The sequence below is a fragment of the Chiloscyllium plagiosum genome, chromosome 17 (assembly GCF_004010195.1).
Source record: "Chiloscyllium plagiosum isolate BGI_BamShark_2017 chromosome 17, ASM401019v2, whole genome shotgun sequence".
Taxonomy (NCBI): Eukaryota; Metazoa; Chordata; class Chondrichthyes; order Orectolobiformes; family Hemiscylliidae; genus Chiloscyllium; species Chiloscyllium plagiosum.
In genome coordinates this window covers 49,574,580-49,595,659 of record NC_057726.1, presented here as the reverse complement: position 1 = coordinate 49,595,659, position 21,080 = coordinate 49,574,580, and the positions used below count along the sequence as shown (strand labels likewise).

At 41.4% G+C, this 21,080-nt stretch overlaps 1 protein-coding gene across 1 annotated transcript in view; it reads right to left on the bottom strand.

The window, feature by feature from the left end:
• dus2 (dihydrouridine synthase 2) overlaps positions 1-21,080 on the bottom strand; it is a 116,412-nt gene that overhangs the window by 60,439 nt on the left and 34,893 nt on the right. Inside the window, exons 7-8 of the mRNA XM_043707033.1 lie at positions 17,176-17,236; positions 10,509-10,556 (exon numbers count right to left, since the gene is read on the bottom strand). Of these exons, the coding sequence (XP_043562968.1) occupies positions 10,509-10,556; positions 17,176-17,236 (109 nt within the window). The remainder of the gene's footprint in view (positions 1-10,508; positions 10,557-17,175; positions 17,237-21,080) is intronic.

Below are 21,080 nucleotides of genomic sequence, written 5' to 3'. Positions count from 1 at the left end.
GTTGCAGGGGAGTGTCCTCCCTGCTGCTGTTTGCTTGCTCCTTTTCCCTTTGGCATCCTTCCCACTTGCAAATATTAACAAATATGTGTTCTGTAAGGTTTTAAACTAATATTTCCACCACACAAGTTGGCCAGGGATGGGAAAAAAACACCAGTATGCCTTGGCTGTTAGGCAGAGCTGTCCACAGCAGTTCTACAGAATCGCCGCCACCTTGCCAAGTCCCATCTTTAAATCTTTAATTCCAGATTTTTACTGAATTCAAATTCCACCAAATTGAAATTTGTGGCAAGATTTGAACCCAAGACTCCAGAGCACTAACTGGGTCTCTTTATTAACAGTCCAGTTATAATACCACTAGGCCATTGCCTGCCCTCACGTTCTCACTATTTATAATTGTTAAAAAGATTTGTAAATATATCGAATTTATTTTAGTTGGGTGTCTCAATATCAGCAAACCAGATAACGACTCAGATTTTGGGGAGGAAAACAACAGTGTTTTAAATCAGTGAAAGAACATAAACGAATAGATTTAAGGATAAGTAACTTTTAAACAAAAACTACTTCTATGATGTTTCAACAAACACTCTTCAGAAGGAAAAACACCAACTACTGATTCAACTAAAGCATAACCAATGTGAGAAACCTCTGGCCAAGGTTTCATACAATTTTTTGACATTTTATAAAACACAGTAAATTTTAAAAATAAAACCAAAACCAAATCCCGTTCAATTCACCAATTCCTACCCACCACCACGGACTCCCAGCTTTCAGAGAGGTAAGGCCTCTGTACACAGGAAAAAGCAATGGAGATATCCAATTCCAGTAACAAAATACATTACAAAACAGCACAAATCACAGGCTTATATGAACTCATCCTCCACCAGTTTATACTTCTCTCTCGCACCTTTAGCCAGATGTGGAGTTTCTTGCCTCACAGTGCCATGAATCCGGGTTTGATTCCAGCCTCGGGTGACTGTCTGTGTGGAGTTTGTACAAACTCCCTGTGACTGTGTGGGTTTCCTCTGGGTGCTCCGGTTTCCACCCACAATCCAAAGATGTGCAGGTTAGGTGATTTGGCTGCACTAAATTGTCCCATAGTTTTCGGAGATGTGTAGGTTAGGCGCATTAGTCGGGGGTAAACGTAGGGAAATGGATCTGGATGGGTCACTCTTCGGAGAGTTGGTGTGGACTTGTTGGGCTGAAGGGCCTGTTTCCACACTGTAGGGATTCTAAAGATTATTTATATTGATCCCAAAACTGTCACCCTCCCAGATAGCAACGAAGCAAAGAGCTGCGAATAACCGGGGCACCAGCAGAACTCAGATAAGGCAATTTGTAAGCAGAGCACTGCACATGCTCAAACCACAAACATAGTGATCCCTTCTCTGTCACCAGCAGCAACAATGAGGAAATTAATTGCTGTCACTGGTCGACTCCCCTCCAAACTGGGTAGTGTTGGGAACTCTACCTCTGCTAGGAGAAAGTGAGGACTGCAGATGCTGGAGATCAAATCTGAAAAATGTGTTGCTGGAAAAGTGCAGCAGGTCAGGCAGCATCCAAGAAGCAGGAGAATCGACGTTTCGGGCATAAGCCCTTCTTCAGGAATTTTTCTGAAGAAGGGCTTATGCCCGAAATGTCGATTCTCCTGCTCCTTGGATGCTGCCTGACCTGCTGCGCTTTTCCAGCAACACATTTTTCAACTCTACCTCTGCTGCCAGACATAGGTTCACATTAAGAAAAGGGTTTGGAGGAGAAGATGTTCCTTTCCAATTTTGCTTTTCCTTTCCAAGCTTTACTGAAGTTTGCAGATTTCTGTAACTGGGGTATTTTGGCTGCAGCCAATTTCTGAATTGTTACTGAAATGTTATTGCTATTGCAAGGTGAGCCCAATGACAGAGCAAGATCCCACACAAACCACCAGACAGACTGTTTTTTTTTCAAAAATTGCCTTTTGGAGGGTTGATGTATTTTGCACTCCCCTGATGATTTTTTTGACATCTCATCCAAAGGTCAGCACCTCCAATAAGCCAAACTTTACGGTGCACTGAAGTATCAGCCTAGATTGAATGTTCAGGTCAGTGTCCTTCAGCTACCTAAGATTACTGCAGTTTGTTATTTGTCGATGCTTAAAGAATAATGTGCTCAACAAATATCACACAAGTGAGACTTAGTCTCATCTTACAACAATGGAAAAGATAATACCTGTAAGCAATTTGATCAAATAAACTAGCTGCACACTTAGCACAGCTAAAAATTGTCCATTAGATGCTTTCCCAGCCAACCTTCAACAAATTGAAACATAGCAACAGATTTCACTGCAGCCAACACTGTCTGTTGGTAAGGCTTTTAATCACAGTGACACTTTGGACAGGGAGTTACTGTTCATGGGAGAGGAAATTACCATAGCGCTTATGAAGGGCGAGCAACGTTATATGTCGTTAGCTGATCAGAACAAAAAAGATTATGTGGCGCAGAATCTGAACCAAACAAGGTAAATTAATAGCAGATCCAGAAAGGGAAAAAAAGGGAGGGAAAGAAAGATTCAACAGCGAGAGAAAGACAGGGAAGCAAAGACATTTAGCATTATTAAAGAAAAATGCTAAATAAAAACCATTTAGAATAGATTACTTATTGTGTGGAAACAGGCCCTTCGGCCCAACAAGTCCACACTGACCCTCCGAAGAGCATCCCACCCAGACCCATTCCCCTACATTTACCCCTTCACCTAACACTACGGACAATTTAACATGGCCAATTCACCTACCCTGCACATTTTTGGACTGTGGGAGGAAACCGGAGCACCCAGAGGAAACCCACACAGAGACGGGGAGAATGTGCAAACTCCACACAGACAGTTGCCCGAGGCGGGAATTGAACCCAGGTCTCTGGCGCTGTGAGGTAGCAGTGCTAACCACTGCACCACCGTGCCATTTGTTCCAGAAAAATAACAGCCCATCATCGTGGGAAACTATTTGAAGGATTTGGAAATATTTAGAAGAACTGCAAAAAACCACATCCCAACATTTACTACATTCCCTGTTTTCCTATTTGCCTGCTTCTGTACTGTAGCCTGGCAATGATTCAGCTCCCTTAACCAAGTAATGATGCTCAGGACAGACAGGACCTTTTTTTTTTAATTTGAACTGTTGAATCCCACACATTCCCACTGCTTTTTTGACTAAAACACTAATGGATACAACACTATAATGAAACCATCTTTGAGAAAACTAAACAAAGTTGAAAGATATTCTGCAATGACTTGTTGGCAATTATCCCAATAATAGCACAGAGGACAGCCTTCAAACTGAGAGAGAGAGAGAGAGAGAGAACAAACAATCTTTCAGCACACTTTTTCATGGACATGGAGATTACCTTGGAAATGTCAAACCCCTCTGAACTTCCAGTGAAACATCTTTAATTAAAAACGGAAAGATTCAGAAGGAAGAATTTGTTTAATTTTGCTACTGGGAACATCATCTGAATTGCTTTATGGCATAACCCAAAATGTATGAAAACAGCATAAGGTGATGTACCTAGCCCAGTGAAATGATTTATATGGTCAGTCTTGCTCTGACTGATGTTGGAGGTTATCCATCTTTCTGCAAACCACCTGAAGACTCTGCATTATTAAACAGCTATGAGGGGAAGTAGGGCATTCATCATCGGGTGAACAGTTCAGTGAAGTCAAAGAAAATGGCAGAACTATTCTTAGTCTGGAGTGGCTCTGAGCAGTGTACAGGAATGTTCTGCTGACACTACATTCAGAATCTCTCCGCACATAATATTTTATGATATTTTGCAAACAAAGGCAGGACTAGCTTTTTTGAGCCCTCCAGCCTGCTCCACTATTTAATCTGATTTGATTGTCACCTCAACTCTACATCCCTGCCATCCCAGATAATCTTTCACCTCTTACCTGCCTTGTTGACCAAACATCTATCCACTTCTATCTTACGAATATTCAAAGTCTCTGCTTCCACTGGATTTTAAGGAAGGAAGTTCTAAAGACCCACACCCTCATCGAAGGCCCCTTATTTTGCAATCAGTGATCTGTGGTTCTAGATTTTAACACATTCTTTCCACATCCCCTCAGTCAAGTCCCCTCTGAATGTTTTAAGTTTCATTCACACTTCTAAACTCCTTGCCTGTCCAACCTTCTATCGCAACCTGGCCACTCTAAGTACTCGTCTTCCCTGACATGTTCTGAAGCAGGGTCACTGCACCCTACCCATTAACTCTGATTTCTCTCCACAGTTGCTGTTAGACCTGCTGAGATTTTCCAGCAGTTTGTGTTTCGGAATTCCAGCATCCACTGTTCTTTTAGGTGTTTTTTTTTGTCTAGTACATAAGCTCCTAACTTTTATATTTTATTTGTTTCAGAGTAAACAATTATATTCAGTAAACTTTGCTCATGACTTGCTGCATCTGTACACTGGCCTTTTATGATTCATGCACTAGGACAGCAAGATCCTAGATTTAAGAGCTCTGCATTCTCTCACTAGTTAGACAACATGCTTCTTCTTATCCTTCCTGCCAAAGTTGACAATTTCTAATGTGTTTACATTATATCCCATTTGCCACATCTCTGTCCATTCACGTAACTACGTATATCCCATAGTGGCTCCCTTAAGCCCCCTTCACAACTTACTTTCCTATCTACCTTTGTGTCATCAGCAAACTTAGTCACCATACCTTTGATCCCTTTATCAAAGTCATTTGTATTAATTGTAACAGGTTGAGGTCCCAGCACCGAGTCCTGTGATATACCACTTGCCAAAAATAAATTACCCATTTATAATTACTGTCCGTTTCTGGTGAGTGAGCCAGTATGCAACACTCTACACTAGAAGATTTTATGTTCTACAATAAGCTTTGATGTAACACTTTGTCAAATCTAAATGCAATACACTCTTTGGTCCCCTGTTATCCAGAGCACTTGTTACTTTTTCAAAGAACTCCAGTAAGTTGGCTAAATATGATTTCCCTGTCACAATCACATTGACTCTGTCTGATTCCTTTGAAATTCTCCAACTGCCCGGTTATATGTTTAATAATATTTCTATGACAGATATCAAAACTGTTTTCCAGTTTTCCGTCTCCCCCCCACCGTACTTTTTGAACAAAGAGGTTACACTTGCTGTATTCCAGTCAAATGGAACCTTGACTGAATCGAGGGGTTTTGGAAAATCAGAACCAAAGCATCAATTATCTCAGTAGTCACTTCTTTTAATGTTTTGGGATGAGGACCAGCTGGATCCAGCCACTTGTCAGGCCACAGTTCCAACAATCAACTCAGTTACACTCCCTGGTGATCATAATTTTCCCAAGTGACTGCCTGCCTTCCACATCCTGTCTTAGTTATTTCTGGTATGTCACTCTACTTGTATTTTCTAAAGTGAAGACCAATTCAGCAAAAAAAAATTCAGATCATTTCCTATCTATTTATTTCTCAGTATTAATTTCTCAATTCACTTTCTGTAGGACCAATCCCCACTTTGTTAACTCTTTTTAAAAAATATTTACAGAAACTCTGATTTTATATTTTTGGCTAGTTTTCACTTCTATTCCAGTTTTTTAAAAACTCTTTAATAATTGTTTTTGCTATTTGCTATTTTTATTTTTAAACATACTATTGAATCTTCTGGGAAGAAAGTGAGGTCTGCAGATGCTGGAGATCAGAGATGGAAATGTGTTGCTGGAAAAGCGCAGCAGGTCAGGCAGCATCTAGGGAACAGTAGAATCGACGTTTCGGGCATTAGCCCTTCTTCCTGAAGACTCAAATTCAATGTAAAATTCAATCATATAATGCTACCCACCTTTACTCTGAGGACAGGAATGAATCCTATCTCATTACACAGTGCTAGATCTAGAATATGGGAAAATTATGATCACCAGGGAATGTTATTGAATTAATTGTTGGGACTTTGGCCTGACAAGTGGTTGGGTCCTGCTTGGTTCCAGAAAGCACCATTCTAAGACACTACTCCAAAACTGTTCTATGAACTCATCAAGACTACCTTCGCCCATCTGATTTTTCCAATCTATTTGTAAATTAAAAACTCCCATGACCAATGTGGTGCCTTGTTGACAATCTGTTCCTTTATCCTTGGAGTGCATGGAGCTGGCAGCCATAGCGGCTGTTCCTCAGTATTCTCTAAGAAGTTGGTGCCTAATGTCCAACATGGAGGCCCAATGCCTGTTCTGAATTTCATGTTGAGAATTCTTGTTGCCTAGCTGGTTCGAAAGAAAGCTGAATATTACTGAGGTGATGATTTGGAGATGCTGGTGTTGGACTGGGGAGCACAAAGTTAAAAATCACACAACACCAGGTTATAGTCCAACAGGTTTAATTGGAAGCACACTAAAGTTTTGCTATAAATTCTGTGTGTTAGGATTGAGCCCTCCACTATCACCTGATGAAGGAGTGATGCTCCGAAAGCTAGTGTGCTTCCAAATAAACTTGTTGGACTATAACCTGGTGTTGTGTGATGTTTAACTTATTACTGAGGTGAGTTGTGCCGTCAACAAGGCATTTAACAAGCAATAATTCCCCGATAGTTGGTAATTTGACACTGCCCAGCAGAAAACCCACCACACCAACTTGGCAGATATATGCAGCAAGATGCTCCTGACCTTGAGACAGGTCCTGTTGGATATCTCATCTGATTTAGCCACAAATCTCACCACAGGCCACATCACTCAGGCCCATGTAAAACTCCTCCAAGTCTTTCATATTGTTTCATTACTTTTGTAAATGCATCAATTTTCATCCCTGAGTCATCACAGAATCCCTACAATGTGGAAACAGGCCATTTGGCACAACAAGTCCAAACTGACCCTCTGAAGAGTAACACACCCAGACACATTCCCCTACCCTATTACTCTACATTTACCCCTGACTAAGGCAGCTAACTTACACATCCCTGAACACTACGGGCAATTTAGCATGGCCAATTCACCTAATCTGCACATCTTTGGACTGTGGGAGGAAACCAGAGCACCCGGAGGAAACCCACGCAGACACGGGGAGAATGTGCAAACTCCACACAGACAGCCACCTGAGGCAGGAATCCAACCCAGGTCCCTGGTGCTGTGAAATAGCAGTGCTAACCACGGAGCAACCATGCTGCCCTAAAAAGGAGCATCCCTTAAAGCGCTGCTCCAGGTAATCATTGTTGAAGCATCTATACATTATTAGACCAATTGTTGTTCTAACACCATTGATTTAATCTGAAATCTCAAAAACAAAACAAGCAGTAAATTTGACCATGTAAAATTGCTAATCTATATTATATCAAGCTATAAATAGTTATCAGGTTACATTGTGTGGCTTTCGTTTCAGATTACAGATGATGACTTTGTTCTGCTTTATTCGAGACTTATTGTTTATATTGTTTCTACATCTCTTCCATCTAAAAATCGGCATGCCATTATTCTTGGCTGGACCAGTTGAACTCCTGCAGTTATATTCAGTGCTCCATCCATTGGGAACACATCAGCCCTTACTTTAGAGAGAAACCTCCCCTCATCCTGCAGACATGTTAATCCTTTCCCTATTTTTGATGGCATAAGTCAAGTTGTTCTTGCATTAAAAGTGGTGCTCCTTCAAGACAGTGTAACAGATAATGATTTTAAAGTTTCAGAGTCATAAAGCATGGAATCTAGCCCTTCAGCCCAACTCGTCCATGCTAACTAGTTTTCCTAAGCCAAACTAGTCCCATCTGCCTGTGTTGGCCTATACCCCTTGAAACCTTTCCTATCCACATATCATTTAAATGTTATAATTGTACCTGCCTCCACCACTTCCTCTGGTAGCTCGTTCCATATATACCACCACCCTTTATGTGAAAAGGCTGTCCCTCAGGTCTCTTTTAAATCTTTCCCCTCTCACCTTTACCGTATGCCCTCTAGTTTTGGACTCTGCTATCCTGGGGAAAAGACCTTGGCTATTCATCCTTTCTGTGTCCCTCATGATTTTATAAACTTCTACAAGGTCATCCCTCTGCCTCCTACACTCCAGGGAAAGAAGTCACAGCCTCTCCTTGTATCTCTAACCCTCCTGTCTTGGTAACATTCACAACGTATTTTTATCACTGGCTGGCTATCAGTTACTACCCATCCCTAACTGCCCCTTGGAGATTCTCTGCTGCAGTCCATTCAGTGTGGGTTTATCCACTATGCATTTAGAAAGGTGGTTCTAGGATTTGGATTCAGTAACAGTGATGGAACAGGAAATAATTTCCAAGTCAGAATGGTGAGGGACTTGGAGGTGAATCAGTGCATTGCACCTGCATATTGTAGGTCATATTTTATCACTTTCACTTTTTTACAAAATAAGCACATCACTGCTTATAAACTGCTGTGGGAACCCCACAGGTCATGAAAGGTGCATGAAAGCTACCCCAGGTTATTGAGAGAGGCAAGAGAGGATATTGCTGGAGCACTGACCAAGATCGCTGTGTCCTCGCTAGCCACTGGACAGGTTCGAGAGGACTGATGAATGGCTAATGTTGTTCCTTTGTTCAAGAAGGGAAATGGGGATAATCCAGGAAACTGTAGACTGGGGAGTCTCACAATGGTGTTTAGGAAGATATCAGAGAGAATTCTCAGGGACAGGATTTATGCACATTTGTTAAAGCCTGGCCTAATTAGGGACAGTCAGCGTGCTTTGTGCAGAGCAGATTATGTCTTGCTAACTTGATTGAATTTTCGAGGAGGTGACAAAGATGATTGATGAGGGGACATCAGTCGTTGTTGTTTACATGGATTTTAGTAAGGCTTTTAACAAGGTAGGCTCATCCAGAAGATTAACATGCATGGGATCCACAGTGACTTGGGCACGTGGATTTAGAATTGGCTTGCCCATAGAGGGCAGAGGGTAGTGGTGGAAGGGTGTTTTCCAGGCTGGAGGTCTGTGATTAGTGGTGTTCAGCAGGGATCCATACTGGAACCTCTGTTCTATGTGATATATATAAATGACTTGAATGAAAATGTAGATGGGTGGATTAGTAAGTTTGCAGATGATTCAAAGATTGGTGGAATTATGGATAGTGTAGACAGTTGTCAAAGAATACAGCAGGATATAAATCAGTTGCAGACATGGGTGAAGAAATGGCAGATGGAGTTTAATCCAAGCAAGTATGAGGTGCTGCATTTTGGGAGATCAAATGTTAAGGAAAAGTACACAGTTAATGGCAGGGCCCTGAAGAGTGTTGATGTACAGAAGGATCTTGGGATTCAAGTCCATAGCTCCCTGAAAGTGGCCACACAAGATGGTAAAGAAGGCACACTTAACTTTATTTGTCGGGGCATTGAGTACATGAGTTAGGATGCCATGGTGCAGCTTTATAAGACTTTGAGTATTGCGGTCAATTCTGGTTGCCACATTACAGGAAGGATGTGGGGGCTTTGGAGAGGGTGCAGTATGCTGCCTGGATTAGAGGGTATGAGTTATAAAGAGAAGCTAGTGATATTCAGGTTTTTTCTCTGGAGCGGTGGAGGTTAAGGGGAAACTTGATAGAAGTCTTTAAAATAATGAGAAGCATAAACAGGGCTGGCAGGCAGAACCTTTTTCTGACAGTTGAAATGTCTAATACTCGGGAACATGCATTTAAGGTGAGGGGGGAAGTTCAAAGGTGATGTGGGGGCAAGGTTTTTTTTTTACAGAATACGATGTGAACCTGGAACTTGCTGCCAGGGGCGTGGTGAAGGCAGATAATGACAGGGGCACTTAAAGGACTTTTAGATAAGTACATGAATATGCAAGGAATGGACGGATATGGACTAAGGATAGGCAGAAGGGATTAGCTTAATCAGGTGTCATGTTTGGCACAACATTGTGGGCCGAAGAGCCTGTTCCTATGCTGTTCTGTTTTATGTTTTAACTCATCTTATTTAAATGTAAATTTCACTCATATATTCTGTACGGAGGAAATCTTTGTCAGATAATACTTTTGTACGCTTGAGTGTGCACGTTGAAACACCTCGAAAATGCTACATTTTAATGCAAATCTTGCCTTTATTGATTATTAAATGAAACTGTAGCATTTTGTTCTTTAGAAAACAGAGAAGATAAAGGTAACACCAGTTTCCAGCAAAGTCATTTTTTTTCTCTCTCAGAAAGTCTTTTGTCAGTTGGACATGTCACTTTACCAGATACAATGTGAAACCCTCTTCAATATTATGACACCAAGGAAATTAAATACAGAGTCAAGAAACAGCCATTTAACCCAACCAATCCATATCAGCATTTAATTTCATTTGAACCTTTTACCGATCCTTCTGACCTTAATCCCTAAGTATAACCCACTATTCCCTCTCCCTCCCACGGTGAAACAGAATCTGAGCAAGCTGCACAGTTTGAGCTCTGTGAAGAGCTATGAGTAACAGGTGGTTTGAAACACATATTAAATTTCCTCAGTAAACCACAAGAGCATTTTCACAAAGAATTACTTATTTGCTTACAAGCTGACAAAAAACAACTGAAAGAATTCAGCCCAAGTACTTACAGCTTCAATTTTGTCAGGGTTGGACAACAGTGCTACTCCCATACCACCCTACACAAAAGCAGAGGCAAAACAAAGAGATTAGTTGGTGTCAAAACTGCTTACATTAAAAGAGAATGTACTGTATATAATAAACAAACCATAGTAATAAACCTCGCATCTTGAACGGCAAATGCCTTAGCAGATTCCAACCTCCTCCTAAAGAAGTGGTCTCTCTGAAACATCTTGAGACAATATGGTATTTTACTCTGTTAATAACGGTTAGATAAATGCAAGTTTTATCACTGCATGCCTCTGAAGTAAGGCTGATCTTATTACATGTTAAATTCAATATTTCTGTCTCAGAAGTAAGGTAGCAGGTGCAATCTTCACTGTTTCCAACAGTACGCTGGAATGCAATTAGAAAGCGAAGAGAGGAATTTCATGTGTAAACATTGCTATAGGATTGTGTCCCATGCATGTACACTTCAGAAATGCAAAATCTAAGGAATTTAAGATGCTAAGCCCACTGGCAGCCTTATAATGTAATGAACTGAACACAACTAATCTTAAATTGGAGGAAGATAGATGCTGATCGATATGGACTTTAGTGAGGCGTTCAATAAGGTTGCCCATGGGAGACTGATTAGCAAGGTTAGACGTACGGAATACAGGGTAAAAACAATGACTGCAGATTCTGGAAACCAGATTCTGGATTAGTGGTGCTGGAAGAGCACAGCAGTTCAGGCAGCATCCGAGGAGCAGTAAAATCGACGTTTCGGGCAAAAGCCCTTCATCAGGACCACTAATCCAGAATCTGGAATACAGGGAGAACTAGACATTTGGATACAGAATTGGCTTGAAGGTAGAAGGCAGGGTGGAGGTGGAGGGTTGCTTTTCAGACTGGAGGCCTGTGACCAGTGGTGTGCTGGGTGCACTGCATTTTGTCATTTATATAAATGATGTTGATGCGAACATAAGAGGTAGTTAGTAAGTTTGCAGATGACACCAAAATTGGAGGTGTAGTGGACAGTGACGGTTACCTCACATTACAATGGGATCTTGATCAGATGGGCCAATGGGCTGAGGAATTGCAGATGGAGTTTAATTTAGATAAATGTGAAGTGCTGCATTTTGGGAAAGCAAATCTTAGCAGGATTTATACACTTAATGGTAAGGTCCTGGGAGGGTTGCTGAACAAAGAAACCTCGGAGTTCAGGTTCATAGTTCCTTGAAAGTGGAATCACAGGTAGATAGGATAGTGAAGGCAGCGTTTCGTATGCTTTCCTTTATTGGTCTGAGAATTGAGTATAGGAGTTGGGAGGTTATGTTACGGCTGTACAGGATACTGGTTAGGCCATTTTTGGAATATTGTGTGCAATACTGGTCTCCTTTCTATTGGAAGGATGTTGTGAAATTTGAATAGGTCAGAAAAGATTTACAAGGATGTTGCCAGGGTTGGAGGATCTGAGCTATAAGGAGAAGCTGAATAGGCTGGGGATGTTTTCCCTGGAGCGTTGGAGGCTGAGGGGTGACCTTATAGAGGTTTATAAAATCATGAGGGGCATGGATAGGATAAATAGACAAAAGTCTTTTCCCTAGGGTCGGGGAGTCCAGAAGTAGAGGGCATAGGTTTAGGGTGAGAGGGGAGAGATATGAATAGGAAGGGCTTCTTTGATTTTTAAAAAGTTAAAAATCACACAACACCAGGTTATAGTCCAATAGATTTAATTGGAAGCACACTAGCTTATGAATCCTAACACACAGAATTTATAGCAAAAATTTACAGTGTGATGCAACTATAAATTGTGTGTGTTAGGATTGAGCCCTCCACTATCACCTGATGAAGGAGCGACACTCCGAAAGCCAGTGTCCTTCCAATTAAACCTGTTGGACTATAACCTGATGTTGTGTGATTTTTAACTTTGTACACCCCAGTCCAACACCAGCATCTCCAAATCTTGATTTTACAGGTTTAGATAGTGGATCTGGATTGGGCAGGCTTGGGCGGTCGAAGGGCCTGTTTCTGTGTAGTAGTTTTCTTTGCTCCTTCTTCTTTAGAGGGATGTGGTCCAAGTGCTCACAAATGGGACTAGGTTAGGTGAGGATATCTGGTTAGCATGGACGAGTTGGTCCGAAAGGTCTGTTTCCATGCTGTACATCTCTAGGACTCTATGGAGCAACACATCTGACCACACAGCTCTAGATCAACGTTCACCGACAAAGCCACAACTATGGCCTATTCATAATCAAAATGTGTATATTTCCAATGTTTTAGACTCCCAATCCAATACTAGAATACACAGAATTATTTAAACTCATGGTTAAGTAAATTGACGACACGTTATTTTATTTCCTTAGGGGCAGATGTTTACTTTGATTTTAAAGCCATATTTGAGATATGCAGCAAGGCATTAGAAAGGTTTCCATATTGTAAACAGCCCAAAAGGCAATTTGTCATCTGCAATGAACTCTTGATGTGAAGATTACTGAGAATGCATGGATCTGTTCAGTGGACTTTAACTATCAATATTGCAGTTGTTTGCAACCTTTAACAACTGACTGGCCATGATCCATTGTGTCAAATGCATTTTTATGTACTCATGCATTATATTAACCATGATTGGAAAATTTTAACGATGTTAAAAATTCTAAAGATTTTGCTGAAAATATATTTTACTGCTAAATTGTAAAGAATTTTTAAAAACAAAATAATGATTTAGCCACTGGCGTGAAGCTTGTAACTGCATTTCAGTGATGTGTTAATAACTCAAAGAGCTGCTTTGAGTTGGAGACACTTTCTTTCCTGCGTTTTTATGGTTGTCATGGCAGCAAAGGCTTGCACACAAAGATACGTGAAGGACAGGGTAGTGGTTTCTTCATAACCTTTTTGCTCAAGTGTTCACATCTGGCTTCTGATACAAATGAGTACACAGTTAATATCTTAACTTTTATTCTCAATGCCATATTTTTTCAGAATTCTTAATAATTATTTTTGAAATTGGGCATCCCACTTACATGCCCCACTGGTTCGGGAACATTGCATAAGTGGATGCAATTCCACAAATTCTACCAAAGTAACAGCGTTATTCAAGAGGAGTTTAAAATCCATCAAAGCTATTTCAGTGGAACATAATTTTACAAAGAACTGAATAAATTAAACAGCTTGAAAGTGGGCATTAATAACTGTAAAAGATCCAATTCATTGCTATTGCTTATCATTGAATGCTAATATTCCCAGAAATCTCCATTACTGAAGAGTAATGGTCTGGCAAAAGCTGATTGGATTCATAACCAAGTGGCTAAAGCCAACACTTGAACACCACATTGAACATCTTGAGAGTATTTGTAACTATCACGATTAATCTCTAACCCATTCTAAATAATTAAAAAATCAGTTCAGTTCAAAAAAAAGACTGAATCATTAAGTTTTGTTGGTATATATCAGTTAGCTTTTTAAAAAATTTAACTTTTTTAATAAGATGAACTTTAAAATGTACCCCAAAGACCCTATACATTTAAGAAAACAAGGGCAGTTGGCAGAGCTTTCCAGTGACTGTGCCTTTGGCAGAACCTTATGACTTATAGAGTCATAGCGATGTACAGCATGGAAACAGACCCTTCGGTCCAAACCGTCCATGCCGACCAGATAACCTAAGCCAATCCAGTCCCACCTGCCAGTACCTGGCCCATATCCCTCCAAACCCTTCCTATTCATACACCCATCCAACTGCCTTTTAAATGTTGCAATTGTACCAGCCTCCACCACATCCTCTGGCAGCTCGTTCCATATACATACCACCCTCTGCGTGAAAACGTTACCACTGAGGTCTCTTTTATATCTTTCCCCTCTCACCCTAAACCTATGCCCTCTAGTTCTGGACTCCCTGACCCCAGGGAAAAGACTTTGCCTATTTACCCTATCCATGTCCCTCATAATTTTGTAAACCTCTATAAGGTCACGCCTCAGCCTCCGACGTTCCAGGGAAAACAGCCCCAGCCTGTTCAGCCTCTCCAGATAGCTCAAATCCTCCAATCCTGGCAACATCCTTGTAAATCTTTTCTGAACCCTTCTGCAGGGTAGTTTGGCCAATTTTGGAGTGTGGGGCCTGGTTCAGAAAAAAATTCATCTTGTGTCAGTGTAAAGGATCATGGTACAAATGGGTGTGCACTTTCGAACATCATTGCCTTATGTTTAAGATGCTCCAAACGCTTGCACTGATTTGATCTATTTCATCTGAATTGTGGCAACAGAACTAGCAAGACCTTAGCCCCAGTCTTTAACATTCGACAGGCACCGTATTTCATAAATGTATTTGCAAATCTTAAAAAGGTTCACCAGACATTGCATTGCAATTGCTACAAATGGTTATAGTAACTGACGTCATTTACAAGATACCATGCAAGAACTGTAAAAAACACTATAATGGACAAACAAGCAGGAGACTAGCCACCAGGATACATGAACACCAATTAGCCACCAAAAGACACGACCCACTCTCACTAGTTTCCCTACATACAGGCAAAGAAGGACACTACTGACTGGGACAACACACACATCCTAGGACACGCAAAACAAAGAAACGCATGAGAATTCTTAGAGGCATGGCATTCTAACCAGAACTCTATCAATAAACACATCAATTTAAATCCTATTACCTTCTCTTGACAAAAAAAACCGTAAATGACATCATCCACCTTAAGAAGCCAAGACCTACAAATAGAGAGGCAGGACATACCACCAGGGCTTCACCAGAGACTCTCACTGATGACATTATCTAGTATGGTGACGAAACATCTGAAAGCAAACTTTCCAGCTCAGCGAGCTAACTTATATACTGGTCATAGTAACTGATCACAAACTACTCTGGTGGTACGGTAGGATGATACATCCAGTTGTATCTGCCCCAGTTCTTTGAAAGAGTGAGCCAATTATTCCCAGGCTTCTGCTGCGTTTCCATGGCTCTGCAAACTTTCACCTTCAAGTACCATCCAATTCCCTTTTGAAAATCATTGTTCAATATGCTTCCTTCATTGTTTCAAGCAGTGCACTCCTGATTCAGTGTCAATGTTTATTTCCTCCCACCTCAAACGGTCTCTGGTAACTTTGCCAATAATCATCAAGTTTGTTTCTTTTTACCCTTCTGCCACTGGAAACTGTACGCTTTGAACATGTGGCAAATATTCCCATCATCATCTTTGCTCCAAGTAGAACAGCAGCAGTTCCTATTCCAAGTCTTTCACCCATAATTCCATCCCAGTAGATTTCCTTTGCGACCTCTCCTTGACCTCCTTTCTAAAGTGTTGAGCCCAAAATTGGTCACAGTACGTCCACTGGGACTGGACTAGTGGTTTTTAAGAGGTTAGTGTAAGTCCCTTGCTGTTGTACTCCATGCCATTAGTTAGAAAGCCAGTAGTGGGCGGCACGGTGGCACAGTGGTTAGCACTGCTGCCTCACAGCGCCAGAGACCTGGGTTCAATTCCCGCCTCAGGCGACTGACTGTGTGGAGTTTGCACATTCTCCCCGTGTCTGCGTGGGTTTCCTCCGGGTGCTCCGGTTTCCTCCCACAATCCAAAGATGTGCAGGCCAGGTGAATTGGCCATGCTAAATTGCCCGTAGTGTTAGGTAAGGGGTAAATGTAGGAGTATGGGTGGGATGCGCTTTGGCGGGGTGGTGTGGACTTGTTGGGCCGAAGGGCCTGTTTCCACACTGTAAGTAATCTAATCCTACATGCCATTGACATTAACTTCAAAAACCCTTTTTCCTAAATATGCATGTTCTCTGTTCTTGCACTTTCTTTAAAATTCAAGCATTTTGTTTATGTTGGCCCCCCATTACTCTTCTCAAGTGAAACTCTTCATGTTTCTGTGGTCAATTTTATCCACCACACATCTCTCCATTTCATCAATCAATCAGAAGCTTAGGATCATTGTAGCAGACAGGATGTAGGTGTTCTGTAAACTGGGCAACCATTTTGCAGAACACCTACATTCTGTCCACAAAAATGACTCCGATCTTCCTGGTGCCTGCCATTTCAACACACCACTGTGTTTCCTGACCAATGTCTCTGTCTCAAGCTTGCTTCAGTGTTCCAGCGATGCTCCATGCAAGCTGGAAGAACAGCTCCTCATTTTCTGCTTGGGAACTTTGCAACTTTCTGGACTCAATGTCGAGTTCAACCATTTTAGGACTTGACTCACATTCTCCCATGTCCTTACCCCCAGCTCCCACACACCAGTCCTTGTCATCACATGGACTGCTACCACCACTAATGGTCCCAATTAGCAGCTACTCACTCTCTCAGGCTGACCTTTACCCGTTCCTATGTCTGCCCAACTGTTTTTCTCTCTCTACCTGAGCTCCATCTCCATCTTTCATCAATTCCTTCTCTCTCCCCACCTTTAGCATATATAACCTTCTCCTAGCTAAAATCAGCTCTGAAGAAGGGTGACTGGACCCAAAATGTTAACTCTGCTTTTTCTCCTGCTGAGTTCCTCATTTTGTTTCTGACTTCCAGCATCGGCAGTTCTTTGCTTTGTTGTGTAGCCATGAGCAATCCTTGTTCAGCTGGTATTGAAGATTTCAATCAGTAGTATGGGGTATACTCTCTCCTGATAGAAATCACATGAATATAATTCTTTAAAGTAGGGCATATCCACTGTGATGGTCGAAAGCTAAGTGTGGTCTTACCTTGGTAGAATATTCTTTCGGACAGCCCATATTCACATCTATTCCAGCTACATCATTTTCTCTGTGAAAAATTAGAAATATATTTATTAAAATATAAATGGTTTTCAAAACATTGACCAAACACTCTGGTTTCATAGTACTTTCATAAGGAATATGTTTTCCGCTAAATCCTGTAACATCGCATTCAGTTACACACAAAATGCAAGAACTAAAGTGTGACAGAGTGAGACATTTAGGGAGTAAGTGCAAGACTCTTAGATAAACAGAATGTTCCTTTTGCATTGCTCATGATGAATGAGAGGAAATGCTGTCTGACAATAAGATCATTTGTCATCACGCTATTTTTATGTTGCTTATAGATTTATCTTTGAAATGTAGCAAGCAGCAATTAACAGAATTTAGCCAAGAAAGTGGAGTTGAGGCCACAATCAGGTTAGCTGTTACCTGACTGAATGTCAGAGTGGGCTTGAGGCAGGAGCTGTGAACCTGAACACGGAGGTAGCGAGGAAGGTGGCCACGGCAGTGATTTTTAAAATGTGAGGCTCCCTACACATGATCCTGGAGGGGTGGGAAGAGTTACTGCTGCCTGTGTGAACGATCACGATCACTCGATCTCTCCCTGAGCCAAATATGGCTGCTCGCCAAGCAACAGCCCAGTCAATGCAGGAATTGAGCTTTACCAGGCCACTTCATTCAATTCGCAGGTAACTGGCTTTTTGCACTTGCCGTCAGTCAACTGATCCAACCCGTGATGGTCTCTTTGGAAATGGGGTCAAAATCATGGCAGGGAACTAGCACAATGGCCAAAGACACCAAGGTGTGAGTCTACCCACCCCCTAAATCGCAAAGGAAAATTCAAGCCCTGTTCTGCATGGTAAGGTCACTCAATGAAGAAACTCAATAAGCCAGCAGGTTATATTGATAAATACCTTTGGTGGAAGTTTTAAAGCAATATTTCTGGCTTTGTACAAAGAAAATCCAGAGAATCACAGAATTGTTACAGCCAATCATGAACGTGCTGGCTCTCTAAAGAGAGCATTATGACTCAATGCCATTTTTCTGTATTTTCCCCTATAATGCTGAATATTGATTCCACTTTCATAATGCCCTCGAGTGACTCAATTAAACCTGCATCCACCACACTTCCAGACAATGTGTTCCAGACCCTAACTACTCAGTGTCATACAACATAGAAATGAAAGATTATGCTCGTATCACAGTTGCTTCTTTTGTATATTACCTCCTATCTGTGCCCTCTCATTCTCGATCTTTACATAAGCAAGCACAGTTTCTGTACATCTACCCAGCACACAACCCTCATGTTTTTGAAGACAATCAAATCTTCTCTAAGGCTTCTCCTCTCCAAGACAATCAATACCATCATGTCCAAACTGTCTGAACTGAAGCTTCTCATCATCCTCTTAAACCTCTTCTGCACTCTCTCCAACGGCTTCATGCCCTTCCTGAAATGCGCTCAACTAGTGCAATGTATAAACTCAGCCTCCTTGCCCTGAAATAAAGTCTGGTGTACTGTAAGTTTTACTAACTGCTCACTGTACTTGTCCTGCCACCTTTAATAAGATCTCTCTACTCCTGCACACACTATGGGATGCTGCCCTTTATACTGCCTCAACGTGTTCTTTCCACCAAAATGTATCTCCTTACACTTCTCCCCACTGAACTTTATCAGCCACTTATCTGCCTATTCCACTAACTTCTCAAAGGTCTTTTGTAGTATTAAATTATCCTTCTCACAGTTTACCGTGCTTCCTAGTTTTGTATCATTTGCAAATTTGTCCCCGGCAAACCAAAACCTAGATTATTACCATACATCAGGCAAAGCAAGTGCCCCAAACCCAACCTCAGAAAAACTCAACTACAAACTTTCTTTCAGATAAAAAAAAAATCCATGAAGCATTACTCTTCATCCTTTACTCTCTCAGAAAACTGTGTGATTACGTTGCTACTGTCTTGCTTATTCCATGATTCCCAAATGATTGTTTCACAAAGTTTCCAGACCACTGAAGTTAAATTCACTGGTTCATTCTCACAACCTGTTTTGAAGAGGATGTTACATTCCCAATTCCCCAGTCCTCCAGCAACTCCCTCTGAGTCCTGGGAAGACATGAAGATTATTGCCAATGACTTCAATTTCAATTCTCACTTCCTTCACTTTCATTGGCTGTCTCTCATTTAGGCCCCGATCCCTACAGCTTTCAGTACCAAAGGCCTATCCAATACCTCTCTTATCAATGTTAAACACTTTTCAGGACTAGGTTTCCTCCTCTGTCACTATGGCCTGGGCAGCATCTCCCTCATTCGTTAAGACAGATACAAACTATTAATTTAACATCTCAGACATGACCCTTGCCTCCAATCCCCTTAAGGTCCCTAATTGGCCTTTCTCCTCTCGTAACCAGTCTTTTACTATTTAATGAGTTGACAGAATACTTTAATTTAGCTACTTGTTTTTTCACATAACTCCTCTTAGTTGTTTCTTCACCACTCTTCTGAACCTTTTATATCCAGATTGGTTCTCAGTTATAGCTTCTACCCGATACCTGTCATGAGTACACTTTTGCTTCTTTATCTTAATTTTGTTATCTTCTTTCTTCAAGGAGCTCTGGGCCTGTTCAGCCTATCCTTTCCTTTTAAGGAAATAAATGTTGACTGTGCCTGAACACCCTCTTCTTTCCATTATTCCATAGTTTTTACTGTCAATCCACCTCTAACCTTGGCCAAACATTGTCGGCTGCTCCTCAGTTATTTCACTCTAACTCTGGATTGTCTTTTTCCACCGTCATCCTAAAACTTATGACACAATAATAACGATCTCAAGAGTGTTTTCCCCCACTGTCGTATGGTCTACTTGGCCCATCCATCATCACTGGAACAGCCACAATATAATTCCAAATATCAATCTGCATAAGTGACTCACCAATCTCATTGACTACACTCTGTGCATTCACATACGTGCACACTAACCCTGATTGAATCTCCATTTCTTTCTTCTTTTCTATAACTCTACCTATTTATGTATTATTCTCCATTCTAATATGATCAGTCTCATAAGAACAAGGAGGAGGCAAGGGTCATGTCTGAGATGTCAAATTAATACTTTGTATCTGTCTTAATGACTGAGGCAGATGCTGCCCAGACCATAGTGACAGAGGAGAAAACTTTGCTTCACTTGGAGGTCGCCACTGATGATGTTACCTAGTCAGGTAATGAAACGTCTGGATATCAAACCTACAGCTCAGCGAGCAAACCTACACCCTAAACCTCAACCTGAGCTACAAACCTTCACAAACCTTGCAGAGGAGAAAACTGCTGTAGGCCTCTGGGCCCAAATAAGAGACAGCCAATGAAAGTGAAGGAAGTGAGAATTGAAATTGAAGTCATTGGCAATAATCTTCTAGTCATCCCCCGACTCAGAGGGAGTCATTTGGCCCATCAATATATGCCCCAGGCCTCAACTCCTCTTCCAAAACAGCTCCTTATAGCTCTCAACTCAAATTACTTCAAGCTTTTCATTAAATACTTTCAGTAATCTAGCCTTCATAACTCTCTGAGTAGAGAACTCCAGAGGTTCCCTATCCTCTGAGAGAAGACATTCCTTTGATTAGTTAAATGAGTATCCCCTTATTAGAGTCATAGAGATATACAGCATGGAAACAGACCCTTCGGTCCAACCCATCCATGCCGACCAGATATCCCAACCCAATCTAGTCCCACCTGCCAGCGCCCGGCCCATATCCCTCCAAACCCTTCCTATTCATATACCCATCCAAAATGCCTCTTAAATGTTGCAATTGTACCAGCCTCCACCACATCCTCTGGCAGCTCATTCCATACATGTACCATCCTCTGCATGAAAAAGTTGCCCCTTAGGTCTCTTTTATATC